This window comes from Pteropus vampyrus, unplaced genomic scaffold (genome assembly GCF_000151845.1).
Source record: "Pteropus vampyrus isolate Shadow unplaced genomic scaffold, Pvam_2.0 Scaffold1, whole genome shotgun sequence".
NCBI classification, from domain to species: Eukaryota; Metazoa; Chordata; class Mammalia; order Chiroptera; family Pteropodidae; genus Pteropus; species Pteropus vampyrus.
The window spans coordinates 35,556,301-35,577,968 of record NW_011888782.1 but is presented as its reverse complement, the minus strand read 5'-3'; the positions used below and the strand labels follow the sequence as shown (position 1 = coordinate 35,577,968).

At 39.0% G+C, this 21,668-nt stretch overlaps 1 protein-coding gene and 1 pseudogene across 1 annotated transcript in view; one reads left to right on the top strand and one right to left on the bottom strand.

Annotated features, from left to right (window-relative positions):
* Positions 1-17,663, bottom strand: part of MYH15 (myosin heavy chain 15) — a 129,018-nt gene extending 111,355 nt beyond the window's left edge. The window contains exons 1-10 of the mRNA XM_011355605.2: positions 17,647-17,663; positions 15,194-15,342; positions 11,106-11,212; positions 7,835-7,978; positions 6,323-6,479; positions 5,756-5,783; positions 4,356-4,449; positions 2,705-2,797; positions 380-443; positions 194-289 (exon numbers count right to left, since the gene is read on the bottom strand). Coding sequence (XP_011353907.2) covers positions 194-289; positions 380-443; positions 2,705-2,797; positions 4,356-4,449; positions 5,756-5,783; positions 6,323-6,479; positions 7,835-7,978; positions 11,106-11,212; positions 15,194-15,342; positions 17,647-17,663 — 949 coding nt within the window. The remainder of the gene's footprint in view (positions 1-193; positions 290-379; positions 444-2,704; positions 2,798-4,355; positions 4,450-5,755; positions 5,784-6,322; positions 6,480-7,834; positions 7,979-11,105; positions 11,213-15,193; positions 15,343-17,646) is intronic.
* LOC111736313 lies at positions 15,632-15,745 on the top strand (annotated as a pseudogene).
* Positions 17,664-21,668: the final 4,005 nt, after the last annotated feature.

Here is a 21,668-nt window from a genome sequence, read left to right as displayed (position 1 = left end):
TCACTTACTCTCTTCCCATTTAAAATTACAGAACATAGATTCTATAATTGGTTCAAGTCCCTACATTTCAGAATGAATAAATTGAGTTCTAAAGAGACTAAGAGATGTATTAAACAGCATTTTGCCAGGCCTGATAATCTGACTTGTGTCTCCTGTTTTAGAATGACCCTCAGTTCCAAAATAATACATTTACCATGAAGTTCTTTTTTTCCAGACAGAATTTGATAGAATATGTGGTAGTTCCTCTCTCCAGGCTGCTGGGAAATCACTCGGGACTTTTCAAGCAAATCTGCATGATGTGAAATTGATAAAGATACATACGTAAGTGTTCTTGCAAAACTTTAAAAAAAAATAATCAGACACTGGGATGGTCACTTACAGATGTTGATGTCTGCAGATGACAGCTTGCCTCTGGCACAAAAGTGCATCCTGATGAATTTGCCCTAGGTGGACACAGAACACAGTCTCCTATTGAAACATCCCAAACAGTTGCATTGACTTCATTACACACTCACAAAGTGACTACTCTCCTAAAAGATTTTTTTCTTGACGTAACATGGGTCTGAGATAGCATGAGTCAATGTTGGGAGGCAGCCAGAACAATCATTAGGACTAGCAGTGGTCTTGGATTCTAGTCTCAGACCTGCTGATCGCTAACTGTGTGTTCTCGTGTGCATTATTAAATCTCTCTGGACCTTGGCGCTATTATCTAAAAATGAGAAAAATAATATCTGCTTAGCGTATTCCTTCGTTTATTCAAAAAATGTTCATTGAGCATCTACTATGATCCAGGAAACTTGCTAGGCACTGCAGATACCACATTGGAAAAATAGATGTGGTCCCCACCTTTCTAGATTCTACATGTAAGCATCTAATGCCAGGGCTCTAATGTAGAAACATTTGACATGTCTTAAAATCCAAAAAAAAAAAAAAAGCTAGTTGCGCCAGAGTTTAGTGAGTAAGAGAAAAGCGGGCAGAAAACAGAGTCTGAAAGGTAGACAGGCACCAGGCACCATCTCATGGAAGCCATTGGTGCCCAGAAAGCAGTAGGGTTCTAGTATATATGTGCTCAGGAAATGCTAGGTGGTTTTAAGCAGAGGACTGATGTGATGTGATTTATGTTTCAAAACATCAGTTTGGCAAAAATAATTGATGGGGCTTCTTTCCTTCTTTCTGAATGAAAACCCAAAGACAGGATCTAGTAAGGCATAAAGGCTGCATGGAGGCAACAGAACTTGCATCAGAATGCCAGATGCAGCCAAAGAGGCAGGCCAGTGGCAGCTAGAGCTTGTAGGATGAGGGTGTTGGTGCTGGGCAGAAGCAGCCTGGTGGAGGTCTGCCCATGCAAAGGAGGAGTCAGAGCAGAACAGCAGCCTGGCAAGGGAAGGAGAGTGGCTACATACAGGGGAATTGAGCAAGGAAGTTAAAAAATGTAGAATAATGGGAGCCACATACACAAACACATGTATATACATGCACATGTATGTGTATATATATATGCACATGTATGTATATATATGCACATGGACACTTATACACATATACATATATACATAGTACACATATATACATAGTATTAATTGAAAAAAATTGAACCTGGATTCTTTCGAATTCCTTTTCTCTCTTTCCTTCTCTCTTCTTTCCTTTCTTCCTTGCATTCATCTATCTTTGTTTTTCTTCTCTACTTCATTCTCTTTCCAACTTTCTTCTTGGTTTTTTAATTGCTTTTTTCCCTCTTATTTATTTTTCTTTCCATTCAATAGTCTTTTCTTTTCTTTACTCTCTTTCCTTTCTTTTATTCTTTTTCTTTACCTTCTTTTTCCTCCCTCTCTTCCTTTTTTCTTTCTTCCCTCTCTCTCTCTCTCTTTTTTTCCCAGCAGAAAATCCCTTCACATTCTAACAAATCTCAAATCTAGCAGTTGTTTTATGGACCCACATTAGCACCTGCTGTACAGCCAGACATTGCAAGTAGATCTAAGGCCTTGGATTGGAAACTATCCAAATAAACAGGAGGCTATTATTTAATTACACCGAGAGATGCAAACAGGAAGCCTTCTGCAAATTTCCTTGTAAATTATATCGTGGCTCCCTGCCACTCATTCTCGGCATAAAATGAATTTGTGAAATTAGGGTTTGAAATCCAAATCCTTACTCTAACATGGGACTCCTAGTTATCAAAAGCTACTTTAAAAAATAATTTCTTCCCCTCGACCCCACAAAAAAAATCCCCAATGAAAATTATGCAGGGGTAGAGGTGGCCATAGGCAGGAATAGAAACACTAATTATAGTGAGTGAATTAGGAAGTGCTTATTAAATTGACTTGTTATAAGGTATATAGAAAATTATGAAGGAGAAAGTACTTTCAACTATTTAAAATGTAATAAAATATAAAACATTATTAGAATTTACTGGGTAAGCTTTTTAACTGGAGGTGGAAAGGAATTTGAAACTATTAAGATCAATATTTTCTTACTAAAATTGACAAATATTAGAAGCCTCTCAGGTACATATTTTTTATGTAATTTTAATTGTCTTACTGATGAAATTGGTTAAATTTTTTTGAGGAATTTAATATTATAAACTTTAAACAAAGACCTTCTTTGATGTACTAAAAACTTTTTCATACCAAAATGCTCAGACATGAGTTTTACCATTTGCTTAAAAATTAAAAACTCCGATATACTGCTCAATCATGTTACTTACAAAACGAGAGGAATTGTCATTTCTCAGGGTCTTGGCGTTACCAAACGCTTCCAAGATAAGATTCACTTGCTTGATTTGCTCTTCTAAAGTCCCCTGAGATACAGGTAAGAGAGGTACAGCAGATGAAGTTTTTAGTAGAATTCTATAATGTGGCAAGCCCTCCATCCCCAGGTCGAACTCTGTTCTTGCTTTGATAACCAGTAGCCAAAGCTGCTTCCAAATTTGGTGATAAAATGTTGTTTTGGAAAGGAAGCTTAGAAAAATAGATGGGTGAGAGACTGACTTAATATATGATGCCCCTATGACTACATGTGGGAACTCATTTATTTGCAGAGTTTCTCTTTTGGTTGGTATTGGCCTGAGTGGGAGAAGAAAATAGATATTTACCAAAGGAAACAACGAATACCATAGTGTTTTTTCAAACTTCATTCCATATATTTACCACCATTGTTAATCTCCTTCTCTTCCCACCTAATCCTTTCAGCTGAAATTATATCCTAAGATAATACAGCAGACTCTTGGCATTATTAAATTACGTTTTTGTTTGCTACCATTTCTAAGTAATCTAGAAGTCCATATCAAGCAATGACTTATAATGGCGTTGGTCTTAAATTTGAATCATGTGTGATCAGGCTGATGAGCCAAAGCAGGTCATCTACACAGCGTGAGCCTGAACGACCACTCAGCACTCAAATTGCAACATGGCTTTTTGTCTTCCAGTCAGCCTCAAAGACCCATTTTATGGGGGGAAGCATATAGTACATGAATTTACAAACACTATATCTCTTGTAAGTATTATGAGTAAACTGTCCTTTAAATAAGTAAAAGGGCTATATGAGCAAAAATTTTTATAGAAGTCTTATGTACTAGGTATTGTGTTATATATTCTTATAAGGCTCAATGGCTAGAATAAACAAACAATGCACATTAGCTACATAAATAAATCAATCAAATTCAGAAATATGGTGGTTGGGAAAGAAATCAGACTAGATTGCTATTTTGATATACTTCTTACTTTGCAAAAACAGCATGAAACACCATAATCAAATTAAAAAAGCAAAATAACAATGTCAGACATGGAAAGATGAGAGGCTCTAACGGGTCAATAAGTCATTGAAAGTAAGCTAAATTTAAAACCCCTAAGGATAAAAACAATTAAATAGAGAGAGAAGGTAAAGTTTTCTAAAACCTGAAATGTGATTAAGCTTGAGGGTACATTCATCAGGCATTTGGGATTTGATCCACTAGTAAAGGAAACGAACTTCTATTGGTGCATATTTACGGGAGTCTGACAGCTCACGGTAGCTAAAGGGATTCAGAAATGTCAAAAGTGGTCATTCAAGGCACTGATGACCCAAGTCTTTAGGAAAGGTGGCTTAGATCTTAAGTGCCTAATTCTCCAAGTGTCTAATTAGTAAATGCCCCTTGAAGCAGATACGAAACAAATTATGTAATTTCGTGTTTTGGAATTATTGGTTTGAAGCACTTGATGATTCAAAGACGCAAAGAAAAAATGGGAAAAAAGACTTTCCTATAATTTGTAATTGTTTTATGGTACTTTCTTCCTCCTTTCTCCCCACAAGTGGGAAGGATAGAGTCTCTATGATCAGTAGGGAGGACAACCTCACCTTTTCTGCATATGAACACTTACCGGCTTTTCCCTAGGCTCACCCATGGTTGCTATGGTGGCAAAATACTGGATAATATGTTTGGTATTCACAGTTTTTCCAGCACCAGATTCTCCTCTACAATTGGAAATTCAACGACATGATTAAATGGTTCAAATTATAAATGCAATGAAAGTTAAATAATTTTAATCATACAGGCTAAGGCAAGAAGGGAAAGTTTTATGGAAAAATGGAACTTAATATGGAACTTGAAAAAGATGCAGATCTTTAATCAGTTGGAAGAAGGGGAAGGACATCTCAGGGTGGAAAAACAGCATTAGCAAAAAATATGGAATAGAGAAAGATCAATGACTTATAAAAAAAAGAAGACTGTTGCTTATGGTCCAGGTATCAAAAAGCTGAAGAGCGCCTCTACAAATTAGAAGTAAGTCCCCTCATAACAAACTATTCAAGAAATTTTCACATATTAAGGCTACCACATGGCCAGGTCCAATCCTCCACCTCAGAACAGGACCTACCGATCATTTCACCAGGCAGTTGGGCTTTTTTCCCTTTGATAACCAGCTAACTTTGTGAAGTGGGGGAGAACACAGCAGTAAATTTATAGCCTCATTGCCCAAAGCACCATAGGATCAAGGCCTGCCTTCATCTATATGGAACTCCAGAACACAGTCTATCCTTTCTGCAAAGGGCTGGACTCTAACTGCTCTTCCAGCTCTAACATTCTGAGATCCTATTATTATTTTTTGAAATGACTGAAGCCGATGAAGAGTCCAATACACACGGTGGCATCCTCACTGCATAAGAAGACCAGGGACCTGAGCATTTCACTGCCTCTTGAGAATCAGCCTATTCTGTCAGCCACCATGATGACAATTCCTCTGGCCAGCCAACACACTGACCATTAAAACTAGCATACAATATGGTATCACTGAAGTCCTTTCCTTACTTCTTTCTCACCCCCTTTCTCTGTTCCTCCGAGCTTCGCCATCTTTTAGTTCCCCCAAAATGTACCTTGGCCTGCCCCAATCTGCCTGCCACAACAGCTTGTTATCTGTTCCATGGTCATCCCCATGGACTTTCAGTTTCTCTTAGCGAGTCCAGAGACCTTTTAAAGTGATTATTTGGACAGAAAGCTCTCTCCATCAAGATGATTAACAGCAGCTTGTGTACTGTGGGTTCTAAAACATCTCCTCAAATGATGGAGGCAGCCTAGCTGGCACCACATTTCGAGTAATCACTGACTGAAGTGTTATGAAAATTTCCTGAGTATCTTATTCTTTCCTAGAATGTATTCTGTATCTAAAGAGCAAACAAATTCATAGATGGCAAGTTTATATTTTATTCCTAGTGAAATGTAGGTATCTTTTTTCATTGAGACACTCACCGCTGGCCAAAAAGAAAAAGAAATACAAACACTTACGTGAAGAGTACAGACTGATTCTCTCCATCTACAAAAAAAAGAACAATGTCAGACCATTATTCTGCCAGAGCTTACACATATTGGTATGAACTTAGTCAAAATTTCTTTGATTCCCTTTGAAGTCAGACACAAGGGAAGGAATTTGCTCTATATCCAACTAATGGTTAACTTTATTTATTTATTTATTTTTTTGTTGCTATTTTAAACCTTTTAAGAAGCATAGTGTAATAATAACTACAGACAAACTTCTTTATGCCAGAAAGTCTAGCAGGTACTTTATCTAATAAAAGCGGCCATCAACAGGGGGCTTACTCTGACCTGGCCACCAGGCCAAATGCCTTCAATGCATTATCTCACTTAATTTGATGTGTGAGCTAATCGTCCTCACAACCCTAGGAGGTAGGCTCTATTTTGCTCATGTTTTAACCAGAAGAAAAAAGGAGACCTCAAGTGATTAGGGAACTGTAAAGGCCAAGCTCTGCTCACAATGCCGACATGTCTCTTAGTGACATAGAGAAAAAGTAGATCAGATATTTTTACCTTTCATTTTGTAGGGCAGCCACTTACTGTGAAGCATATCCTGAAAGGCGTTATCAGCAACAGCGAAGATGTGAGGGGGTGCCTCTGATCGCCTCTTCCCTTTGTAGGCAGCCATGACTTCTTTCTGATACACTGGAAGCCACTTGTAAGGGTTTATGCTCACACAGAAGAGACCAGAATATGTCTGAGGGACGTTCAGAAAAGATTACAGAAAACAGGTTAGAAATACTTCCAGGTTTGTCAGCTCTTTCATTGTCAAATATTTACTTATAAAGGAACAGAAAAGAGGAGAGCTTTTGGATTTTTTCAGAGAAGGCAGTTCTAACAGGAAGAGACAGAACCGGGTTAGTGTAACAATAAAACCTGGAATTACCTTTGATAACTACTAACATGTCAGACAGGATGCTAACTGCAGGCCAGCAGATTCCAGCAGCCAGCTATCAGGCATTTGAGTCCAGAAGCGAATCTGTGCCTCAGCTAGATTAGGAACGTGACGTTTCAGGCACTGAGGGGGAATAGCTCAGGTGGGTCACTCAATCAATGGAATGATTGAATTGTGGCCACAAAAGGTACGTCTATGTCAATCCCCAGAATTATGATGTTATTTAGAAAAAAGGTCTTTGCTGGTGTAATTAAGTTAAGGATCTCAGGTTGATAGCTGGGTAGGCCTTAAATCCAGTGGCTAGTGTCCTTGTAAGAGAAGACTATGTGAAGACAGAAGCAGATATTGGAGTGATATAACCACAGGGAAGGTTAATAGTAACCAGAAATTGAAAGAGGCTAGGAATGCCTCTCCCCTAGAGGCTCCAAGAGGAGTGTGAATCTGCTGATTTGATTTTGGAATCTGACCTCTAGAACTGTGACAGAATAAATTTCTGTTGTTTTAAGCCTTCCACTTTGTGGTAATTTTGTTACAGCATCCCAGGGAAACAAATACAGTCACGCAGCAAATCAGAGAGCCAAGGGGCAAGCTGGCTGCATGTCAAAGCTTCTGTAGTAAATAATGGGTGCCTAGTGCCATCATTTGAGCCTCACCTATTCAGTGCTGGTTTTGCCATTAGATTCAAAGTAAATCAGAGAATCTCAGCAACCAACCATTACCAATTTAATGAAGATGGAAAATAAATCATTCCATTTATTGAGCACTAACTAGGTAATAAGTTCTAACTACATGCTTTACCTAGATTCTTTTGCTAAATCCTCCAAGCTACCCTGGAGAGACAGGCATTATTTACTGATAAAGTGATGTCAAGAAGATAAGAAGCTTAACAACTAGTAAGTGACAGAGCTGACATTTGGACACTGGTCTATCAGGCTCCAAGTCTCATGCCTTTAGCATGACAACTTGTGGGAAAGGATATTAATACTGACAAAATGGGGAAAAGCTAAGATAAGAACACATCCTAGTGACATTCCTCAAGGATCATTTCCATGTGACTATGCTTAAATTCAACAATATCTTTTCCACCCAAGAGAGGGCTGTGACATCGCCAATATGAGTGCCGACATGATATTTTAGCACTAAAGCAAATTCCATACATATATCATCCAACGTTCATAGCGCCTCTTCAGAGTACACAGCACAGATGCTTCGTGGAGGTGAGTCAGCATTGCCATGTCTTCAATCATGTCAAACTCTGGAGGATTCATCTGCTGGACTTCCTCCTCCTTGACACATAGACTCTGCACAGAGAAAAATATAAGATATATTTCCCTGTTTTTTCTATGTTCATTTATCTTGCCATGCTTTGGAAAGAACTTTCAGAGTCAAGAAAAAGGTGCCTCATTAGAGGATGGGCCCAGAAGAAGTTAAATCGACCTTAAAGTAAGAAAAAGGTGTTCATCCTGCCCAAGCTTTCTCCTTGCCCAAAGATAAAGTTTTAAAAAGTGTTTTTGTTGAACTAAAATTTTCTAAATTGAGTGCCCTGATCTTGTAGCTCCCACTGACTCTGATTGCCTCTGAGAGTATATGCATCCTATTATACGTGATCTGGCCCCTCTACAGATATCTCAACATATCCTGGAGGTTTAGAAGAAGGAATCTGGAATAAAAAATCAAGGAGGCAGACTCGTCCTTCTAGACTGACTTCAAGACCTAGCCACTTTCTCAAAACTTCCCCAACTTTCTCAGCTCATTTTTTGTCTTTTACCATATATACAACCTGTACTATGTAGACATCATTAACCCTTGTGCATGTTTTAATAATTGACTATGTTAGAATAATTTCCCAGCTATATTGTAAGCACCTTAAGGAGGAGTTTTGGTGTGTCTTCTTCTGTAGTTATTAAAGCACCTATCAAAATGTTAGGGTCATGTGGGTTCTCAATAAATACTGACCTCTTAATTAATATGGGTACATTACTACTACCGAATAGCTGCTTAGAGTTGCTCTCAAAGTTTTCTAACACCACTTCCTATAGCTCTTTTGTCTTAATGAATAAATATTGATATCAACCGATTGCTCCATTTAATCTCACTTGGTGATGGCTTCTTCTTCCAAGGCTCTCACACTCTCTGTATTTTTGATCCAATTCCTACTCACAGTCTCATTTGACATTGTTCTAACAATATTATCTTTTCTTCTAAGTCCCTTCGATTTTCATATTTGAAGGACTCCTGTAAAACATAACCAACGTTCTTCCACAAGTATTACTCTACACCCACTGGCTTTATTGCCTCTGTTAAGACCAATAACGACTGGAAGTATAGTCATGTCTAACATCAGGAGGAGGAAGACTGGAGCCAGGGAGATGCAGAGAGGGGCTGGGGGGAATGAGATCTCCATTACATGGTGGAAGGACAAACAGGGCAAAACAAACCACCTTTATACTCCTCTTTCTACATCATTAACTTACTGCTTTCATGCTTTTCATCCTATGATTTCTTTTGAAAATCATAGTTGTAACTACATTATCTTACCCCTTAAATACTGCTGAAAGACAGCAGTTAGGGAAAATGTGCTCAGAAGAGCAAGCCTCCCATCTGGAGACCTAATAAAATTGAGCTGGGTAGCATCAAGAAAGTGAAAAGACAACACACGGATTGGGAGAAAATGCTTGTGAATCATATATCTGGTAAAGGGACTTGTGTCTAGATGTATAAAGAATTTCTTACAAATCAATAGCAAAAGAGAAATAAATCCAAAAAAGGCAAATGGTTTGAAGAGATATTCTCTAAAGAAGATACACGATGACCACTAGAGATGCAAAAAGATGCACTATCATTAGTCATAGGGAAATATAAACAAAAAATCACATTGAAATACTACTTCATACCCACTAGAATGGCTATAATTAAAAAGATAGATACACGGCGGGGGGCGGGGGAGAAAGAAAAGTATCGTCAAAACTAGCACCTAAAGGGATCCATGTCGATGAAAAACTATTGTTGAAAGGCCAAAGGTGTTGACATACTTAATAGTTACTAATAAATTAAATTGTGAAATTAAATTTATGTGAATTAAAAGAGCTGTGTTGGGAAATTAAAAAAAGATAGATAATAACGTGTCAGTGAGGATAGAGAGAAATTACAACTCTTATACATTGCTGGTGGGGATGTAAAATGATGCAGCCACTTTGGAAAACTTTTTGGCAGTTCCTCGAAATGCTAAACAGGTGAATTACCATATGATCCAGCATTTCGATTCCTAGGTATACACCAAGAGAAATTAAAACATATGTCCATGCAAAACTTGCATATAAGTGTTCATGGCAGCATTATTCATAATAGCCCAAATTCCCCCCTTAATTCTGTTAGCTAGTTGTATAAAATCTACCTAATTTGGGATTTTTTTAATGTCTAGATACTGTCAGAAAAGCATATTAAGACACTATAAGTAGTAGTTTATGAGTGGCTTCCAGAAATTTACAACTCAAATGGCAACGCTTTAGAGGATAAATTGTCCAAATACAAAGATAAAGGTGTAAAAAAGATAAACTTTCAGATAATGATTATATCTGTTTGTTACAGGATGTTATAGAATGTTATGCAGTTGGGGCAGAATTGAAGGAGACTGGAGAAGTGAATATGGGCAGGGACTCATATGTAAAACCTCAAGGAAGTGTTCATCACAGTCAGGCCAAGAATAGGGCCCAGCTCACTGCCATGGGCCTGGCAGGCAACCTGAGGTCAATGGTGTAGGTGATGGTTCTAAGAGTGGGCTGTCTGCTCAGTATCACTCTGCTCCTCTGAATGGCTTGGTGATAGGGAAAAGGGTTTGGAGACTGTTATAGCCTCATTGCACCTTCCGTTTGAGACCCCTTACAGTCTAGTTTATGCTCCAAAATTTGCCCTTTCCTTTTCTTTAAAAGGTCATAAGTGACCCCCTAATTCTGAAATGCAAGGCTTTCTTCAAGCCCTTAATCTTTTTCTGTAGCATTTGACATTACTGATAGACCATTCCCTCATCTCTTGGCTTCTCTGACACTGTGCTATTCTTATTCGAATGATCTATCTCTTTCTTGATCCTAGAACACAGTTTGCTTCATAGCTCCTTAGGTCATCATTGACTCCAGGAGGCATCTTTAAAAAAAAACACTTGAAACTTTGATGAAAGAAGTGGAAAAAGTCGTGAGTTCTAGAACCAATCATCTACCACTGGCAATCAGTTTACTATGATTTACTCAATGTTTGCCATTAAATCTTTGATAGGAAGTGGTGGAGCTTCTTAAACATGAATAACTTTTTCAGAGTGTATCAGAGGCTTTTCTTACTCCAAGTTTTTAATTAAACTATTAGTGAAAAGACATTTAATTATTTGATTAAATTGAAAACCTAGTCATTCCTGAGATGACGTAAAGATTCCTTTACTTTTCCATCTGTTGTCTCAACAATTATTTTGCCATCATCTCCACTTCCTTTAAACGTGGCCTCAACGTAAGCGTTCTTGCCATCAGGAATCCAGCATTTCTTCTTCTCTATAGAGGAAAAAAATGTGGATCATAACTATAGTACTTGTATGCAATATATGTCAGGCAGTTTCATACTTATAGATATTATCCTGTTTCTGCTAATTCTGCTTGTTGACTTGGAATCACCAATATAGGTAATTGTAAAATTAGATAAAATCGTAAAGGGTCATCCTGAAGATACACTCACACAATGACTCAATGTAGGAACAAGAAACATTTCAGCAAACAGAGATTGGGAACATCATAGGCCATTTTGCTACAAGAAAGTTACCTGTCAAAACCTTAACCACTCCTCCCAATCCCAACATTTACCTCCTACACACAACTCCAGGTCTTGGATATGTGCATTGGTACTCTGACCCTTTTCAGATCTCCTCCAAAAAACTTCACTCAGAAAGGTCTGGTTATAACTAAATGAAAATTTAGGTTAGTGGTCGTGTCTGTTCTTCAGGGTTTCTTTAGACCTTATTTATAATTTTGGAATGAAAGCCTGATAAGAGAATTATATAGTAGAATTGGAGGAAGGAGGATTGAGGAGAAAGAATATAGGTTACCTTTGTCATGAAACATAACTGGTTCATGTTATTTTTTTCCCATATATTATTTTTCTCTCCTCAGATTCCTCATTCCCTGACCCGTCGCTAAGGAAAGCAGCTCTCCACATTCAATAAGGGGTTTCTGATTAAATGAGCCAGAACTCTTACGAACACCTAAGGCAGCTTCTCTGGCCTCTCCTTCTCAAGAACCTTCTCAACTTCTCTCCCACCTAAGGCAAATAGCCAGGGAAGATGAATAAGAAACATACATTTAAAGGAAAGCGAGTCTTACCAAAAGCTCACAAAAATCCCTTGTCACAGCTCCTCAAGTAGATAACAGGAAGGGGAGAGGAGAGCATTTGGTGGGGAGAGGAAAAATATGAACCCGTGGCTAGGAGATGCACACGGGTTCAGAGAAAGCCTGCTGCAACCACTGATGGTAACACCAACTTTGTCACCACCACCCTAATACGTGAATCACAAAAGCACGAGAGGCCTCATTGCTGCCAGACAGGGCCCCCACCAGATGCTCTCTCCAGAGGTTGGGAGATGGGCCTGGGGACAGAGTGTGTAAGAAGGAGGTGAATTTGGGGCACATTCACCCGCCTTCTTCCACCATGCCTGTCTCTGCAAAGAATTTTGTTGCTCACCATCTTGACATCACCATTTACACTGGCTCCTTTCCCCATTTCCCTGATTACAACCAATTTGCCACTAAAACTGCTAGGCAAGAGGATTTCTGTATTCTTATCTGACTGATTTTGCATTTGCTTCTACTTGTCTTTTGCATTCTAAATACTGAGTTTGCATTGTATTTATTCTTTTGGTCTCATTTTGCAAAACTGGATTTCGCTTTGTGTCATGTCTATGAATATAGGCTTATTTATGAAAAGCACCCATTTCACCCCCATTTTGTGTATTTAAGGCAAATACACTGCATTTAAAACTAAATGTTATCACTTGAAAAAAAAAAACATGGATATCACCTGGCACAGATCCCCCAACCCCCCTTTTTTTTTAGAAAAGGAACCTGAGAAAAGAGATTAAGAGAGGTGTCCGTAGACACACAGCTCATTAGTGACAGTCATTAGAATACTGACTCTAGGAATTAGATCATCTACCTCCTTAAACCAGAGCCCTTCCTTTACAACATGCTTCCTCTATCTTACATGCTCAGCCTTTTTTCCTCCAAATTTTCTCTCAAGGACTGGATTTAACACCTGCCTCATGATTAGCAATTTCTTTCGTCACCCCTGGAAACAGTGAGAGAGAAGAATTTTTGGAAACCCTTTCCTATCTAAGGCCCAGCCCCTAATGGGGATGTTTTTGAAGATGAAGTAAATGAACTCAGTCAACTTTTAATTTTTTGCATTCATGAATAATTGCAGAGACAGATATGTAGACAGCAATGGATCTGAGTCAGGCCACCTGGATTTTATTTCTGGCTTTGCTAGTAACAAGATATAAAGAATGGCCTCATATTTTTGGGCCTTAGTTTTTTCCTCTGTAAATTCAGGAGGTTTGCCCATACAATTTCATATATTTAGGTGATTAAATATCTTTTCCAATATAAAGGTAGCATGTTTATTGGAGAAAACTTAAACAGTAGAGGAATGTATAAAGAATTTTTTTTAAATCATCAGTGATGGAACTCAGAGATAACACTTTTAACTATCTGAAGCGTTTCTTTCAAGTCTTTTTTCTATAATACTGCTCAAAATTGGAGTAATAGTATATTTAGTTTTGTAGTTATTTTAGGTAGATTATTTACCTGTCCTAATATAAAAATCACCTAGATTTGGCTTTGGAATGATGTCTTTATCTCTAACATACTTCCTTTCTGATACCCAGCAATTATAATAATTGTATTATAATAATGCATTGTATTTGTTCTTCAATTTATTGTCTCATTTGGTCCTCGTGGAAGAAGGTAGGCAGAGCAAGGATTAGTATCCCATTTGGCAGAATGAGGAAACCAAGGCACAGTAAGGAGAAGTGATTTGCTCTAATTACACAGCTAGAGAGGATCAAGGACAGAGAATTTGAACCCAAGACTACATGTCAAATACCCTTATCACACTGCTTTTGGTTAGCCCAAGGCCAAAAAAAAAATACTCTATTGTCCACTAGCCCAGGAGGATGAAAAACTGTAGGTGAGTCTCTTTCTGCTGCTGCTAGTGCATTTCTATGAAGAAGAATTATTTGGCCAAAAAATAAAAAATAAAAATAAATAATAATAATAATAAATTATGTGGTCAATATATTTTAAGTAATTATTTACAGTGCTGAGTCTACTAAATGTATCATCCAATTATCTCTAATGCTTTGGCCCGATTTTGACTTTCTCCCTGGCACAAATCCAGTCTTGTCCCTTGTTATCTAAACCACCTGCGATAAGCGTCTGCATGACCGGTTCTGACCTCGGGGATAGTTCTGTTATTGTATTTTATTTGATGGATTATAATTAGCTACTCTAAAATCCAATCACAGTAATGAAACCCAACGACTTGAAACTGGGAACTGATCCAGGGCCAGTCTATGATGGAAATAAAATGTCCTACATAACTGGCTTGAATTCTAATTGGTCATATTAAAGCCTAATGTTGACTAATTCTGAGTACTAGAACAATACTCAGTCTGTATTTATGGTGCACTGTTGAATAATTTTAGAATTAAGATATGGAGGTGGCTTGGTGCTAGATCACACTGTGAATCTGACTCCAAATTTCCAATTAACTGAAATTCGGAAAATGGCCAAGAGAGAGGGGAAAATATATGATTTATTTAGAGATTTTCATGTAGCACTTAGCCTTTATCTCAAGGCTAAATCCTCATTAACCTTTGTTTTTCCCTGTAACTACCAAGAAATTATTAATCAGGAGGAGCAAGTCTCCCAATTATCTTTTGTTAGTGTTGGCTGAGTGACCCTGCTGACCTAGAAGACAGCCAGAGGGCAAAGTTCCAACATTAGTAAATTCTGAAGAAGATCAGAGACGACTTCTATTTCTCCTGCCTTCCACAGTCTTTTCCTTATTTCTCATTTACAGTGTACAAACTCCAGCTACAGTCTAAGCCTCAGGCCCCTCTCTCTGCTACAGCATTCACTGACAACTAAGAGACTTCTGAGAAAGCCTTTATCTGGGGCTACTACTGGGGGTGTCTGCATTATAATATCACTTCCTGGAAGAGTAAACTTTTCTTGGCACCAAGCCAGGAGAGCATGGGCTTGGGCTGCCTCCCAGGTCCTCCCTTCTTCTCTGCAAGCCTCCATTCCTACCCTGGACACTCTGAGTTCCTCTATTGCTCGGTCAGAGATTCATAGAGGCAGATTACATCCCAAGCAAATAAGTTAGACTCCAGACCTGGCGACTCTTCTCAACCAATCAAATATCTCAGTTGCCACCTGGAATCAGTAAAATAAAGTGACACTAGCAGCCACTACAAGTCTTACCATCCAAGGCCGTAGCCTGTAACGGAAGGAGCTCCACTTCACTTGTTCTGAGGAAGGTTGCAGCCTCTCCAAGCTCTGATGGATCCATCCTTCTTAAAGTGATCCACCCAAAAAGGCTTAGGCCTAAAAGTGAGCTGAAAGGATTCACTCTGCAGAAGATAGGTACAGGGGGAAAAAGGGGAAATGAGGCAACAGGCATTAAAAAGAAACCATTCACTATAGATGGACTAAAAAGTGTTACGTCTTCTTTTTAACTTCCTCTCTTCCTCCTCTTTCTCTGCCATGTCTCAAGTTTATGACAAAATTGGACTCCAGGACATCTGACTCTGGCGGGGCCAACTTGTCCACTAGGCACAGAAGGCAAAGTGCCTAGGGCCCAGATATCCTTAGGAGCCCATGAAAATATTTTAATTTTAATGTCTTTTAAAATCAGAAGAAGTCTATGGCTACCCTGAACAAGCCTGATCCCATCTGATCTCGGAAGCTAAGCAGGGTCAGGCCTGGTTAGTACTTGGATGGGAGACCACCTAGGAAGACCAGGTGCTGTAGGCATAAAAAATAAAAAAATAAAAAAATAAGGGATTGTAAACTGACAAGGTCCTTGCAATCTGTGAGGTCAAGGATTGTCTCGCATAAAAAAAAAAAAGAAAGAAGAAAGAGTAAAATTAGAAGAAAAAAATGGTATTATATATAATAATGAATCAAGCCTGCATTTTATTAATTAGTCTTTATACCAGCACAGTTGTAAAATCTGATTTTTAATATTTTTGTGAAGAATGAGGCCCACCGAGATAAAAGTTTCTAGAAACATAAAGGTCATAATGTAGTTGTGAACCACAGTACTCTGACCTTGGCAGGTGGCAGAACGAGCCAGATAGAGTAATGTCAAGTTGTGAGCACTAGGTCCCTTGCTAGCAGTGGAGGAAGGGCTTACAGGTATCTAGATGCAATCAAGTAGATGGAACATCATAGTCAGGTGATGGTGACAGAGGGGAGAAAGTTATTTAGACAGATGATCAACATTAGAGAGTAAAAGAATGAAAAGGTGAGTATCCTGGCAGAGATGAGTGTCTGAAAGCAGATGGTGTACAAAACCACTGGCAGACAGACATTTAGGAGGCTGGCCAAGCACAGCAGTGGGGAAGCACGTGCCGCAGGCAGGAAGCAGGTTGTGTGGTAAAAGGAGTGAGCGGGTGTGAGTAAAGGAATTCGTGGGCTCAAATGGCACGTTTCTAGGCTTGGAGGGACTGTTTGTTGAGCGAATCATTAGGGCTAAATTCATTCAGTGTTCTTTCGATACCAAAACTTTACTTATTTTATCTTTAATCTGCACACTTTACATTTGGTAACATGGAGGAAAAGAAATGTCATGTGGGCCATCATGATCTGAAATGAGAGGTCATCCTCTCTGACAAAAAAAAAAAACAAACTAAGGCTTTTCCCTCTCTGCTCAAGTTTGCACTGCGAGTGTTATTAGCCCCATTTACAGATGGAGAAGGTAGAGGAAGACTTGCCAAGTTTGCTTAGCTCTGGTGCCCCACTCGAGGACTGAGCCGTGGTCCAGCCCCTCCAGAATGAACTGTCTATTTCACATGTGGGTGACAATTAACACACCTAATAAAGTAATGTATTTCCTTGCATTGATCTACTCTTTTCTTCATGGTCACTTGGATGTGTCCAGTGACACCACCTCTGGGATCTAAGAGTGTGGGTTAAAGCAAAGACTAAGTGGTCCAGTCTAAGAGATCATTTTTTCTCTTCTAGGAAATAGGCATGCGACTTGTAGGTTCAGTTTCCTCACCTACACAATGCAAGGACTAGTTATAATCTATAGCGACATTTCCTGAGTCAGAGAGGAGAAAAGGTATTTGAGAGAAGCACAGGAGCAAAAGCCCAGACACGGCACTGAGGGTAGCCTTTCCCAGGAGAAAAAGATGAAACTGAACTTTCTGCCGGTGAATATGCTGATTTAGGAATAATAATAATAATAATAATAATAATAATAATAAACACTTGAATAGATAGAATGGAGCAACACAAAGGAAAACTCTGAAAGTTAGGCAGGGACATTTAGAAAAAGGCTGCAAGAAGCATTATAGACTCTGGGCAGAGACACGAGGAAAGCAGTATTTTAGGAAAATGGCTCTGGCAGCAAATTCAGGGTGGATTGGAACAGGGAGAAGCCGTAGTCAGGGAGACAAGTCGTGAGTCTGTACTTGTGGGAGAACTGAACTGTATCCTCCCCCTCCACTATATGTGGCTTCCTGGTGGCTTGCACTCAGTAGACAGAAGGGCTCAGGAAATAGATTTTGGATATAGAAGATATTAATAAATGTGTATGTGTGTCTCTACGTGTATGTGCATATGTGTATACAAATTTCCTGGAAGAATCCCTAAGAAATGGGTATCTAGGAAGCAGGAACAGGATATGGATGGGAGAAGGAGACAGTTACAGTTCACTTCGTACCATTCCGATCTGTTTAAATTTTTGGCATGCACATGTACTTTCATAATTAACAGATTTTTAAAAGTAGTTCTTATTATAACATTCAAGGATAAAAGATCACATCAAAACATAGAGCACACAGCTGTGTAACTCTCTTTGCTAGTCTGGACCACTTAGCATATTTAAAGGTATACAGGAAACAGTATGTGCAGAAGGCAGCCCTAGACAGGAGAAAACTGCACATGCCAGGAGTACAGAGGACCTGGCAACTGCCTGGAGTAGGTAGCTGAGGCCAAGAGAAGGACCCACCTGAGCAAAGGAGGATCAGAATCTTCTTTCCTCCATGTCCTCCTCCTGCATCCATTAACCCAATGCCCCTCCTATCCTCTGCGTCCCTTTAGTTTCGAGTTGCACACATGGCTTTAGAACTTTTTAGAATAACACACGTGTCACAGCAGAGTTATATCAACACCTTAACGAAGAAAATGAAAGAGCCAAAATTCCCCAAAAAAGTAAACAAATTAACCTTGCCAGCAAAATAAACAGGAATATATTTTAATCATGATAGAGAAAAATAGATGAATACAGAAGCAAAGGTAGTTCTTTTAGAAGGATAAATGAATCTATATATTGAGAAGAAATTAAATTTGAGACTGGTATTTTGGCACATTTTTTGTCAAAGGATTCTGAGATCTGTTGTGAACTTTTATCTGCTGGTAAATATATTGAAGAAGCAGAAGAGAGAAGGGAGCCGGGCCGGAAGGGTGGGAGAGGAGAGGAAGAAATAAGGAAGGGGTGTCTGCATGCCGCTGTGAATACCTCGTGTCTGGGCCCAGGGCTTCCTTTGAACATTTAGGAGCTTGATTTGTCAGTTCAACTGAGACGATTAGGCTCCAGGAGTCACGTAGCTATACTCATAAGTGTGGAAACCTTATTATTTATTATCCAAACCTGAACATATTTCTTTCATACCGGGACACATTTGAGAGTGAAAAGGGGCGCTATTAACAATTAAACCAGGGCAACAGATATAATCTGATAATGCCCCCAAGCAAATAGGGACAGATGGACACCCCACTCATAAAAGAATTGATGAGTTGGAACAATGATTTATGAATTGGTGATGAAGACAGATCTTTTGGATAACTTCGAAGTCCAGCTTACTGGTATCCATTATTCACAGGGTACTTAGACAACATTACTATCAGAAAGTTGAACTCAGAGAGAGGCCTCAGATACTTATGTGTTTTGGCATTCGGTTTGTAGTACAGCCAAATAAATCCCCATGTTCTGCTCTAGCATACGCTTTTTTAGGGACTGAGTGAATAAATATGTAAACTGCTACTCTTCCATTTGCATTGACATGATGGAATTTCCAGAAATAAATGTATCTTAGTTATCCAGTTGACAAGGTAAAGGCAAGGAATGGGAAGGCCTTATCTGGAAGGGAGAGTTGAGATGTGAGCTTTTCACCTTGGCCTGGAAAAGATCATGTTGGTCCAAATCTAGCTGTCCTTGATAGGAAATAAATTAATGCCTGTCATGTGAGCAGTAACAAGAACCTGGGGACCAAGCATTCCAGGTGGCTGGGGACTGAAGCCTTTTCCAAGGTTTGGGACTTTTGGTACTAAAACCAAGAAAGTCCCAGGCAGGTTGGGACAAGCTGGATACCTTACTGTTAAGTCTAGAGCATTGAGTTATTTTAAGAATAAAATCTCTAGTTTGAAAATGTTATTTTTATGCTGATTGTATTCTTGTGGTCTGCCTCTCCCCAAGTATTTTATAAAAAGCTTTTGAAAATGTCCATTTATTCTCTTATTAAGTATATATTTATTGCCCATCTGTAATTCCTGGTTCAAGGAGTACAGTGATGGGCAGGATAAACACACTATTTGCCCTTTTAGAGCAATAGCTTGGGACTGAATTGGGTATGAGGGGGTTGAGGGTGGGAGGGAGTTCCTTCTGTCTTGAAATATGGCTACACTTTAGGCAAGTTTGTAGAGAAAAATTTCTGCAGCCTGGGGAAGAGTGGTGCTGGTCATGTGGCAGAGGTCACGATGAGGCAGCCCAGGGGGAACTATGGAAGCCAGGGCACAGGTTAGCTTGTGCAGCTGACTCCAGCTCACCACTCAGCTAAAACCTTAGGGTTGGTTATGTTTTTCTTGACACGAGAGGCCTTTTCCTTGCATTGTTCTTTCACAGGCTCCTTCCCTCCCTCATCATCTTCTGCTTATCACTTCAGTGAAAGGGTTCCCATCTTAGACCCTCGTCATCTACCAACATAGAAACCTGGGAGTCATCTCTAATTTCTCTTTCTCTTTCTCACCCACATTCAATTGATCGCCAAGTTCTATTGATGCTTTAATTATCAAATTCTCATCTACTTTTAGCAGATGGTTTGGAGTGCCCACTAAGTCCACACACTTCTATGAGAAGTACTTGCCATCACCTGCAGGTATGAATCACAAGTTATCATGTCTGTAAAGTGACAATGGTGTCCTGGCCCAGCTGATTACACCAGGTGCAAGTACTTGATCCTACCAGGGACAATCAGAATGTCTTTCTCCGGAACAGATTTGGGACTTAGGTGCTATTCTCAGTCTGGGCTTTTTGTTTAAATGGAGTGATAGATTGAGTTTGGCATTGTGGTGTGGTCAAGTGGTACCAATGCAGGGCAAGTAGTAGAAGCATTAATCAAGAGGGAGTCACAAGAATGAGGAGAGATAGCATTAGAGAAAGAGAGAGAGAAAGATTGCTTGCTTATATTTCAAAAAGCGTTCCTGGTTAGAGCACCTCTTAAGACCTAGATTCAACTGCTGCCCTTGGTTTCTTTAAGATCTTTCAATAACCCTCCAATAAATTTCCATTTTCCCTTCAACTTTAAATTATCTTGAGTGAGTTTCTGCTTTTGACATAAAAAAATATATTCTTAATGAAAACATTATGTCCCAATCTTTGACTTAATACAGGTTCTTATTTTTTTCTAGGATGATGTGAAGATTTATATAAGTAAAAGTCAGCACCATGTCTGGTGCATAGTAAAATTTCAATCAGTGTTAACTACTCTTATTACCATTCAACAAACATTTGTTCAGTCTAAATGCTGTGTTAAATATGCAGGAGGGTAGCTTTGATTTCTAAATTGCTTAGTGAATCTGAGATGTGCAAAACCATGCTAGAGGACAACGGCTTTGGGAAGTAAGGAGGGAAATTTGCAAAGTGACAACTGTAGCTGGGTAGGTGGAGGTTAGACTATCGTTTACTTAGGCAGTGTCTATCCTGGGAAATGACAGTGATTCTAGACCTCTCACTGCTGCAGGTCACAGTGAATCCATCACTAGTCGATTTTATGTTTTTCAATCAGGGCCAGACAATAAATTTCTGGAGGGAGGGGATGCAGAGACTGCCTTTGAAATTCATGCCATCTTGGCATTCTTGTGTCTTAACTGTAAGCAGAAACTCAACAAGGCCTATTAAGTAAATTGTTAAAAGTGTTAAATTATTTTCATATTAGCAACCCCAACAGTTTTCAAGTTGGTTTCATCATAATTGATTAGATTCACTTGAGTTCTTCATCAAGTTAGGTTATTATGCATGTTTACTTTCAAAGGCTTCCACTGCTGGGAAACCATGATGGAAGTAGTAAGAGGAAATATTAATAGTCCTCTGAGTAAGCAAACACTAAGAATTTCTTGACAAAGCCTCTTCCATTACTAAAATTGGAGACAAAGTTCCTGAAAATGAGAATGGATTTATCCAAATGTCAACAGAGGAAGGGGAGAATTATCAAGCACTTAAATGATTCCCAACATGCTGGAATATGTGTCTCAAGGCTGTAAGCGAGATACATCTAGTTACAAGGCCCAGTGAACACCATGAATCTGGGGAAATGCCTCAAGATGCTCTTAATTAGGGGCACTACTGGGTAGACAAATGATGCTGATGTCTCCTAATATTCATGCTGCTGGGATAATCTGTTATATGCCTCAACTCAGTCAGGTTTACTCAGTAGAAAACTCCTAATAGTTT